Source organism: Pyxicephalus adspersus, chromosome 5, assembly GCF_032062135.1.
Source record: "Pyxicephalus adspersus chromosome 5, UCB_Pads_2.0, whole genome shotgun sequence".
Lineage (NCBI taxonomy): Eukaryota > Metazoa > Chordata > Amphibia > Anura > Pyxicephalidae > Pyxicephalus > Pyxicephalus adspersus.
Genome location: NC_092862.1, coordinates 14,152,754 through 14,164,668, shown reverse-complemented (window position 1 = coordinate 14,164,668; position 11,915 = coordinate 14,152,754). Strand labels below are relative to the sequence as shown.

The following is an 11,915-nucleotide window of genomic DNA, read 5'->3' as shown; positions in this document are numbered from 1 at the left end:
AAAGCAGTGAAACTGACATTCCCCTAAATATTCCCTGGTGGAATATCAAGTACTTTCATTGAAACACATGGTCGTGGATAATGTTTGAGAAAATAATCAGATTCACTTTTTTATAAATAGGCTCCTAAGTGACCATTACTTCTACTAGACAAAACAAAGCTGAACAAAAGGGTGTGGGGGGCAAGAACCAAATGTACAGAATTAGCCTGAATAGGAAGCTATTTTTTGCCTGGAATATTTTGAAATGATCTTTGAAAAACAAACTGAAAACTTTGTGACCTTTAGCAGTAAACTTATATTGGCTACACTTTGTTTTACAAAGAACAGAACAGTTTATCAAGGACTAAATGTTTGCTCGTTTCTGGGTTATATTCTAGCCATGTTTCTATTAGTAGTAAGTTTATCAGTACATTGTTATAGTTTGTGTATAATGCTAGGAAGATGGGACACTGTAGAAGAATTAAAAACCATTCCAGTAACATCTAAAAATTATCGATGAGTAAACTAAACTCTAGCATGAGTAAGAAAAGCTTTGCAAAACCTAAAGTATCCGTAAACCCGACCACTAAAACATCTTACCATTCTTTATTATGTAGATATCATTTTAAAACTCACTTCCAGTATTTATAATTTTCTAATATGTGTTGACCCTCTCATAAAGGTCCCTGAACTTCCTTTATTATGGAGATAACTGTTTGTCCTGGTTCCTGAGCCCTATGGATTGTTATCTCGCCACAAAGCCTTCCAATGGGGACCGCACATGTTCATATAAACATTCATGCAAGGTCAACTTCTCAACTGATCACCATCAGGAAACTGGCCCTGAGAAATTGGATGCAGCAGTTACTGGAGTGATGGTTTATATGATGTGACCTTGAGGAAGATTCAGGAGATATGTAGCTCAGAGGTGAGTAATGAGTCACTAGCTTACAATATATAAGCAGTGGATGGGTTCGTACACAGCTTACAATAATTATCATTGGAAACGAACCACTAACGACTGATCGTCCGATAATCGTTAACCAAAAAAGTGCACAATGACTGACCAACGATGCCGACCAAACAACAATTATTGAAGGTGTGTACATAGCTTAAGACAGTAGTCTTGCCCTGGTGCATACTTTGTGGAGGACATGATATTCTTTAGACAGCCTTCTATTAGTTTAATGTTCTGGTTTATTTATTTTAGTGTATACATCCCTTTGATTTTTATTCTTTTTTTGTATTTTTTCTCTGATCTCTTTAATAATTAATGTTAATGGTAGAGATATCAAAAGTCGTTTTTTTTGTAGGGTATAGGGAGAACATTTGTAAAAGCATTGATTTGTACATAGGCTCCAGCAGTCTCATGTAAAACATCTACAGTCTATGACTGTCTCCCAAAGCATGTGTACAATTTTCAAAAACTCTTACGGCATGTTTTTAGTATTTTATTATCTTTTGAAGAATACCTGTAGTATATAATCATTTCCTAGTGCACACTTCCGACGACTTTCTGAAGCATTATTTAAATTTTATATATGGTGCTTTGGTGACGTCAGGGACCATACCTAATCCTCAAGCAAGTTGACCACCGCCGATCAATTTCAGATATCCACTAAGTGCCTAAGTATTGCTAATAATAATGCTGATTTTTGAATTATGATTCACTTTCAAAGTGTTATAAAAACTTGTTAACGCATTTTAGGAAATTATTTTATTACCATTGTATGGGCACTGCACATGTTCATATAAACATTTATGCATGGTCAACTTCTCAACTGATCACCATCAGGAAACTGACCCTGAGAAACTGGATGCAGCAGTTATTGGCGTGATGGTTTATATGATGGGACCTTGAGGAAGATTCAGGAGATAAGTAGCTCAGATGTGAGTAATGAGTCACTAGCTTACAACAGATAGGCAGCTGATGGGTTATCCCTAAAGCTTCATACACACTTATAATAATTATCGTTGGAAACGAACGACTAAGGAGCGATCGCCGGATAATCAATAACAAAAAAAGTGCACAACGACTGACCAATGATGCCGACCAAACGAGAATTATTAAAGGTGTGTACGTAGCTTAAGACAGTAGTCTTGCCCTGGTGCATACTTTGTGGAGGACATAATATTCTTTAGACGGCCTTCTATTAGTTTAACGTTCTGGTTTAGTTATTTTAGTGTATACATTTCTTTGATTTTTTTTGTTCCCTTTTTTTTGTATTTTTTCTCTGATCTCTTTAATAATTAATGTTAATGGTAGAGATATCAAAAGTCATTTTTTTGTAGGGTATAGGGAGAACATATGTAAAAGCATTGATTTGTATATAGGCTCCAGCAGTCTCATGTAAAACATCTACAGTCTATGACTGTCTCCCAAAGCATGTTGACAATTTTCAAAAACTCCTACGGCATGTTTTCAGTATTTTATGATCTTTTGAAGAATACCTGTAGTATATAATCATTTCCTGGTGCACACCTCTGACGACTTTCTGAAGCATTACCTAAATTTTATTTATGGTGCTTTGGTGACGTCAGGGACCACACTTAATCCCCAAGCAAGTTGACCACCACCGATCAATTTCAGATATCCACCAAATGCATAAAGTACAGCTAATAATAATGCTGATTTTTGAATTATGATTCACTTTCGAAGTGTTATAAAAACTTGTTACCACATTATAGGAAATTATTTTATTACCAGTGTAGTCATTTCAATGAAAAGATACTGTTAACATTGGATAAGTCATCAAATTCTATAAAGTTCATTTAGTATCTCCTTTTGGTATTATATAGCAGCATTTCATCCTTTAGGAGTTTGGTCTACTGAAACAGTAGGGGATGTTGACTTAGCAAAATGAGAGTTTACATAGCAAAGTAAATAAGATAAAGAAATTGAAAGTTTGAATACCCAATCATGTGCAAGTGAATTATTGGATGATTCAAGTAAACATAACTTCACTACAGTTCTTTAAATTAATATTATTTATTCTAAAGCAAGATTAAAATTTCCTTTTTCCTAAAACATTCAATATTTTTATACTGCAGACTTGGCATAACATCTTGTAAAATGTTTCATAAAGTGTTATGCTTATAAATACAAGCGTTTAGAAACTACCAACTGAACTCATCATAGTCTGCCTTTGATTTCAGACACCAGAACTGACCGCTGCAGTTCTCCTGGGGCCATCATTGTCAGTAATGTTTATGACTGGAATAGGAAACCTCAAAACCTACAAGGTATGGAACATTTGCTTAACCTCCCTCTATTAAACAAGCTCCATGTCTGCTACTGACAATTATCTAATTTATAAAGGACATGAAATATTCTGAGTAAACAACCAAGCTGACCATTAAAAGGCAAACTCAACAAAAACAAGTTACATACCGCTTTACAAGCCTTGCTTTTCAGCCCTGTTCAGGAAGGCCCACGGCCGAAAAATAACATTTCCATTGAAATAATTATTTAACCACAACCTGTAGTACAACAAGAAGGATACAGCTAAGATGGTTAGAAAAGAAGAATTTAGAATCTCGGTCTGGTATCAGTCCAATTGCTCAATTGTTGAAAGATACGATGGTACCCATTGCGTGACTCTGCCCTGTTGGCACAGACAATGAGTCTTAATGTTGGCCCAACACAAAAAGCACATGTTTGTTTTATAGGCCAGGATAAGTGAGTGTTTGTGTTTGAAGGGTGAGGGTCTGGGTTCTGCAGGGGTAATTGTTTTTCACCTTCTCTAGAAACAAATTTACATTTTACACTGTCATTTCAGTGGAAGAAGGGTGATTAGGAAGATGCACTGCAAAATTTATTACTTTACTATAGGACCAAAGGTTTAATCATGGCATCAGTTCTATATACCAACATGATTTGAAGTAAAAATGACCTTTACCATACTAGAGAACATATAAATGAGAGTTGACCAAATCCAAATTTTGATCCAAAATTTAGATATTTTATTTAAACTTTAGAGATTGGATAAAAAGTTTTCTATAATCAGGGTTGCTATCAGAAATTTCTTGGTCTTATGCCAGGTAAACCACCTGAGCCTCCCAATCCCATGTTTAAAAGTTTCAGCTTTGCAATTCTAAGTTCTGGGCTAACCAGCAAGCAAACCAGGAGGAAAGAGTTGGGTTTGGGAAAACCAGCAAGGGAGCTAGGTGCAAGTGGATGGTCTGGATTATTCAGAAAAAGAATCTAGGTGCCAGTGGGGGCACATGCAAAGTTGCCAGGCCCGGTCATAAGCTTTTTTGATCTGGGCATGGTACCGAAGCAACACCCCCCCCTCACACACACACACACACTTTGAGCCATTACATTTTATGGTTTGATATAAATGTCTACGCCTAAGACCAAAAAATTAGATTACCAAAGAGGAAAGAGGGATTTGACCGGAAAATTAAAAATAGGAGATTCTTAGGAGCCATGCAACAGTATCCCTAATGTGTTATTATGATTACAATTTTCTAAATGTTTGCAAAAAACAATAATGTAATAATGCAGGCAATATTTAAAGCTGAACTCATGGAAGAAAAAAAAAAAGTTCCAAGCAACTGTGCACAATGCCTAGTTAACTTAATAGCACACCTTAGGCTGAGAGAAGGAGAAGCAGCACAAGAAGTCAATTTATACATTAGTAGTGTTCATGCACGGACAACGAGCATGCAGACTGGAACAAAGGACAGAGTGACAGAGAGAAGTGTTCAACATCTGTATTCACTGTCCAGACACAGGCTGGGGGAAAGACAAGACTAGTGAGTATTACTTAACCAAAGGAGAGAAAATCAGGTCTCTTGCCCCACCAAGCAAGGTGGTGCTGTTTGGCAAAATGGTGTAAATCTCAACTGGAAGGATAAAAATTTTGAATTATTTGACAGCTTTAAACAGAACTAAACTTGTGTTACTCACCCATCCCTTCCCGGGGCGCTGTTATCTACGTCTTTCTTTTCTTCATATAGAAGATCTTCATCAGCCATCTTGATTGGCCAGGGTGGAATGATGTAGCGCCTGGATTGTTGGGTATCCTGCCAACCAGGGCAGATCAGCTTTTTGCCAAAAGCCCAAAGTGATCTAGCAGATAGGAGGGATTATTGCAAAAGGGACATAACCTGCCCCTTTCTGCAATAATGACCTGGCTGACCATGTTTTCCTAAAAATGGGAACTTTAGTTTTGCTTTAAACAGCTCTCATAGTTTTATGACTAGTTAAAGTGTAGCGTTAACTATTCATAAAATAAAATAGCTGCCAGCAAACTCACTACATATGTGTCCCCTAGCATATCACCTAGGGTATGTGTGTACAAACTTGGCTTAATGAGCCCTTTAGTACATACTGTGATGCAGCAATACAGAAGGGAGTCAGGACCTGTGTAGATCCCCCAGCACGTAGAGTGGGGAAAGGTAAATATAATCCTGGCAAGAGAATTTGGGATATTGCTGATGTCAACAGTTCAGGCTTTCACCCTCCCACAAGTATTGCTGCTTGTCCCCCAGGGATCATCTTTATTCTCCATACAGCGCAGAATCGACATTAACCAATGATGGGCAAAATTAATTATTTCTTCACGGACATTAGACATTAGTTTTCTCAAACTAAATCTGGCTGTACACTGGTCTATAATTTGTATAAATTAGATACAGTTTATTATAGTGGTAAAAAAAACCCTAGTCAACATTCGATCAAGATTAATTGGAAATGCTTGTCCTTTTGTAAATTAAGACGGAAATGGAGGTGGGGGTTGACACATAATCGATCAACTTTCTACTTCTCAATGTTGGAGATGAAAATAATGACTGCAACAACATACTTTTTAAGATGCTTCTATAGTATAGAATGGTCAGTGCTCCAGAAGTAAACGACAGAAAATAATGTAGACTATTCTGATCAATTCTTCAGTTGACCCGAATCATAACAGCAAAGTTAAGTCCAACTGATACTTCATAGGATAAAACCATTAAACAAAACATCTAAATAAACATGGGTCCCTCGAGAGGTTACTAGGGGTTCCTTGGGCAATGAGCTAATTGTGCCCCTTCGGTCAGTTTAATGGACACCAATGACCATTTCGGCTATCTCTAAGGGTGACAATCTTCCCAGTGACCAACAATGTAAGAGGCATTCTTCCCACTGATCACCAAGCGAATATACTGTGAGCTGTGGATTTAGTAATTATAGCAAGGGTTCCCCGAAGACCTGAAAGTTATTTCAAAGGTTCCCCCATGTTATTATTATTTTAGGAAGGATGATGTAAATGATAAAACATCAATATTTAGGCAGCATGATGATCCAACAGAGTTTTTGGTTTGGTTGACCATTATATATAAACTACTTTTTCTGTTCTGATTAATATTGTTATTGGATTTAATGGTAGGTTTATTCATACTTATAATCTGATTATTACTGATTGATTGAATAGGTACATTAAACATATAATCAATCACAATGATCAATTTAATTTGATTGAAAATACTAGGAGAAAATCCCCAAGCAAACCTGTACTGGTACAGTACTGGGCTGATAGTAAGGTACAAGAGGAAGGAATGGGCGGAGAGACTAAAAAAGGTTATTATTCCCCAGGGTATTTTTGCTGGCATATATCTAAAGGGATCACTCCAATTCAGTGAAACAGGAGGTGAGGAGTAACCTACCAAAGGTAGTAGAAAGACCAATTTTTGCAGCTATCTTTGGAACAGGTGTCCTCATTGGAAGTCAGCAAAACAAAGGGTGGGGGTAACAAATGTAATTTTTTCGACTAGCCCTTTTTCAGCAACAATGGTAACCAGTACAAATAATAGGGATAAACCTCAGCAGTAAAGTCACACAGAGCAATTATATTACAGTGCTTTCCCAACTCTGATAAAAATTAGAAGAAAAAAAAGGGTTCCTAAGGGTTGCTTGAGCAATGAGCAGTTTGTGACGCTACAATAAGTTTAAAATGGCACCAATGATTTTTTTTGGCTATCTATAAGTGTTGCATGCTTCCTACTGGCCAGAAAAGTGAGAATCATTTGTCCCACTGACCACCACACTAATGTACTGCAATATAGTATTTATAGTAGGGAGACCTGTAAGTTATTTTAGGGGGTTCCCTTATGTTAAAAAGGCAGAGAAACACCAGTATATAGACCTTTAAAATATCCCTTAGTCAATATTAAAACCTAATGAAAGAAACCAGTGAACATTTTCTAACTGTAGTGTCTACGTTAAAATCAGTTATGATTTGCTGAGTTTGGTGTACTTTTTACTTTAACAGGCAGGAACAACTGAAAAACGTAGAAAATGACGGCTTTTATGGAACGTATGGTACATTTTTACAACAAAGATCCTTTCTGAGGACCAATGTTTAATATTATTCTCCTAAAATCAAAGACCTTTGGCAACCACATAGCCCTCTTTTAAAGTATACTGGGCACAAGAGAAAAACAGGGGCTATTACTCTTAAGAATGATGGCAGCTTGGTTATTCAATACATCACAGCTTGCCTTGGAAAAGGCGTATGGAAAATGAAAGTCAGAATACATTTACTATACTTTTTCGAGGTCAGAGACTTAAAGCACAACTCTGTTCTCCCTACCCCCTAATAGCCCCCTTCCCAATTGACCTCAATTAAAAGGACCTCCAGATGTGTGTTATTCTTTTTGATAATTTCCAGATGTTTTCCGGCTTGCCACTTGACAAGCACGAGCCCCCTTTCGGTTTTGGATACAATCTAGCGGTAGTTAGTCTTCAATGAACCAGAGAACAGTGCTAATAATGCTGCATCTCTCTTTTTTTGTGCCACAAGATATCTTCAGTCTTCGGGAATGAATGATGCCTATTGTTATTCAATCAAGAACAAGATTCAATGCAGAAGACAGAGGGCATTGCTGGATCTGACAACTGTCACTGGCTTACCCCATGAGGGGTCATTACCATGGCACAAAGCATTAACTGTGTAATAATGCAAAGAGTGGCGTCATTATAAATGCCATAAATGGATCTTTCTGCAACTCCAAGAACCACCCATTAATGAAAATTAGGAGAAGATCAGAACCCACCACACATGGCCAGAAGACATTGTAAAAGGAAAGTGTATTAAAGTGTATAGGGCAGCATGGTGGCTCAGAGGTAGCACTCTTGCCTTTGCAGCTCTAGGTCCCAGGTGCATGGAGTTTGCAGGTTCCCCCCGTGTCTGCGTGGGTTTTCTTCTGGGTACTCCGGTTTCCTCCCACATCCCGAAAACATGCAGTAAGGTTAATAGGCTACATTAATGACATATGGTAGGGCCATTAGATTGTGAGCTCCATTGAGGCACAATTAATGACATGACTATCGACTTTGTATAGTGCTGCGTAATATGATGGCGCTATATAAACACTGTGTAATAATAATATTAAAACCAAAATGCAAATTGAAGAAGGTGGGACCTCTCAGTACTGTCAATCATCTATCATTCTTCCTCCGCCTAGACACTCCATTAATCATTTGCTGGACAGGGAATCGCACTCTATCACTCTATTCCAGGTGATATCCTTTGCATTTACCCATATTCAGGTCTCAGAGTAAGTGTGCAGTGCACTTTAGGCACGTGTTTTTTACACGTTTTACACATCTTATCCATCCATATGAAAGATGGATTTAAACATCTGTCACCAGAAATGATGAGTCTTCCCCAGGGGGAACAGAGACAGCAATTAAAACTTCAGAGGATCTACCTCTCTCGACTCTATCCAAACATATTACTAAGGAACGATTTGCCGTCAGGTAACAGGGGTTCTATTTCTTCCAACTCCATCCAAAACCAAAATGGCTTTTGTTTCCAGGAGATAAATATTAGCACGCTCCTCTGAAACTGAATGCTCTGCGGAGTAGTGAAACTTTTGAGAACTTTTCAAATTACTTGAAAATTCCCTCACTTTACATCCCAGTAGGTGCCCCTAAAGACATATAGAGATCACTGAATAAGATAATGTTGCAGAGGAGTTTTGTAACCCCCTTCCCCCTTTCTCCCTCAGGGTAGAGGAGACCCTCGAACACCCAGTCCGACCAGTTAACCCTACTTAACAATTCCAGTAGCATTGTACTAGTGGTTTCCTACCACAGTGTAGTTAGAGTTTTACTCTGCAATTTTCATTTCAAAAGAGATTAGTGTGAGAAAAACCAGAGCAAGATGCCGCAGAGGGGAAAACAAAAAAAAAGGGAGTCCACCAACACGTTTCCTTCACATGATATGCAAGTACCCAACATTTGGCATTATGTTGTAAACTGGACACTTCAGAGCCAGTTTTTCTGGTGCAACAAACTACAGCCAACACCAGATACCGCAATGTGCTACTGTGCAATACCCAACATTGCAGGTCTTTTGGGGGTGCATTGATAGCAAAAATTTGGTGTGCCATTCAACTCTCATTTTTGTGCATTATAAATATACCAGTTAAGTATGCTATGTTGCCATTTATAACAATTGACCCATCAGTCAGCTTTTGTAAAATAGGGGTGCACTGGTTCAGAACATTGGGGTGCCATTCAGAATTACAGACCAACCAGTCAGCTGAGATTTTTGTGCACTGGCTGAGTATTTTGAAGTACCATTCAAACAACTGACCCAGCAGTCAGCTGTCATATTTGTGCATTGGGGTGCCAATAACAACTGACCTGCCTGTCAACTCTCATTTGCTACACTTCTTATTTCTGATTAGCTGACTTTGAAACAATGTTTGTCTCGGGTCTAATGTTTTTATGCAGTTGTAATTGTTACCAACACCAAAATAATTCACCTTATTGCTCTTTTCCAGGGACCCATTTAAGATCTAATATTTTCCTAATATAAGTATATGTAATTTCAATCAATAAAATCTGATCAATCTGATAAAGCAGTTATTATTAATAAACTTGTTCAGGCCCTTCTCAGGTGACAAACACTCTGTTGTCAGGTCTGAAATGTGCTTGCATGTTGTCACTCCGTCACATGCACCAGCAAAGATTATACCATAGCTCGGTCACATGCATTGGGGACTATGCCATAGCTCATCACAAGTTCTGCCATTGTCGCCATTAGGAAGCCAGCCTGTGACACACAGATGCTATAGATAACAACAGTCATATTTTTTTTATTAAAAAAACAAAAAAAGATCTATGTACTCCTGCATTAGTGAATCACATACATGGGATACACAGCACCGAGATATAACAATAGCTCTTCTCAGCAGGGTCCTCTCCTCCGGTTTCATTGTCTGTATCGGTCTGTCATTGCAACCCCTATTTAATGTACAAAGCTGCTTGATATGTTGGCGCTATATAGCTGTTGTATAAAAGTAATGATACTACAGCAATGAAAGAAAAGAGAAATTGCTAAAGAAAAAAAGATACGCAGTGCTTTTGCAAAAAATATCCAGTTAGGGGGTCACATTTACTTTAATCGCACATGTACAAACTTGGAGCATTCCTATACAGTCACATATAAACCACTATTATTAAAAGACAACTTTCAAAAATCTAGCCATGGAATTGATGACAGTATCCAAAAACAAAAGCTAATCCATAACCAACTCTGACCATAAGCAAGTGGATTCACCGTTAAGTACACAAGATGACCACACAAAATTATGTTAATAAATCAGTATACAATGTAGCAATCACAGTTATAAAAACTAAACAAATAGCAAAAAAAAGGAGAACAAATAACTGTTAACTTACCGGAGGCGATACCTTCATCCCATTCTGATTCCGATCGTTTTAGACGATTTGCCGTAAATCCAAAGCAAACTTGTATTCCAAATAGAAAAGGGATACAGTATATAACCTGTCAAATAAAAGGAACCGTCACTTTTATATTGGAAGGAATAAAGAAATCACTAACTTTTGGAAAGCAAAAAAATATATAAAGGCAATCTCGCCATATAAATGAATTAATTAAAGAGTCAGCACTTCTAAAAACAAAAGGAAACAAAGCATTCCCTACCTGATATAAGTGTAAAACTCTGTGCAGGATCATAGTGCAGAAGCTTTGCTGCACCACTCACTGGGCAGCCTCTTGTTCCTTTGGTTTCAGGGCTTCTGCTCTGATTGCTCTGGGAATTCAGTCTATTAGCTACAAGTAATCCCACCTGGATCAGCCAACAGGCTCATTTCATTTGTCCAGAGGAGGGTTTCATCATGTTTCACTCACAAATCACAGCCCTGAGTGTAGGAGGCTACAGAAGCACCACCACCGCCACTACCGCCACCCCCCTCCAAACACACACTTCTCTCACACTTAGCCAATAACAGTTTACTTTTAACATGCTCCAGCACAGACTGTCAATGTGCTTTGTAGGGGCAAGCTAAAGGGAAACAAAAAAAATTCATATATCACTGCCAGCTAGAAAAACATATAAAATAGAGGAAAAATGAATTCATCTGCGGTAAGGATATTACAGCTATAAAACATTGCTATAATACATACAGCATGGAATATAGAAAACAGCGGCGTGTTGGCGCTCACAGCTGGGGGGCCCCCAGCAGATCCCAGTGTTTGTATGGGCTGGTATGGGTCTTAGGGCTCACTTTGCTATCCAGATGTTTAAAGATTTTTTAGCAGCACTTTATTATTATTAATATAATTAAACAGGATTTATATAGCGCCCACATATTACACAGCACTGTACAATAAATAGGGGTTGCAAATGACAGACAGTGACACTGGAGGAGGGGAGGACCCTGTCCAGAAGCCACATCACTATCTTTATCCAGCAATTACCAATGACACTAAAGCAACGTGTGTTCCCACTTACTCCTATTTTAGGTGAATGTAGGCCACCTCTTTTATTGGCTAAAGTATAGAGTCTATACTTTAGCAATCACCAAAGGCTAAAAAATAGTTAAAGTGGAACTCAAGCTTTACCTTTAGTCTTGCACAGTTGTACAGGCTCCTGTCTTGTACTGAATGGCTAACTCAGATCTCACTGCACAC

The 11,915-nt window shown here is 38.0% G+C and overlaps 1 protein-coding gene across 9 annotated transcripts in view; it reads right to left on the bottom strand.

Moving 5' to 3' along the window:
* The window catches only part of ENPP2 (ectonucleotide pyrophosphatase/phosphodiesterase 2), a 77,891-nt gene that overhangs the window by 45,808 nt on the left and 20,168 nt on the right, over positions 1-11,915 (bottom strand). For 8 of the 9 annotated variants that reach the window (XM_072410692.1, XM_072410694.1, XM_072410696.1 and 5 more), the window contains exons 1-2: positions 10,926-11,064; positions 10,661-10,766 (exon numbers count right to left, since the gene is read on the bottom strand). In XM_072410692.1, coding sequence (XP_072266793.1) covers positions 10,661-10,766; positions 10,926-10,958 — 139 coding nt within the window. In that variant the 5' untranslated portion in view covers positions 10,959-11,064. Of the gene's footprint in view, positions 1-10,660; positions 10,767-10,925; positions 11,065-11,915 lie in introns of those variants that run through there. The other variant, XM_072410693.1, reaches the window with a different exon arrangement.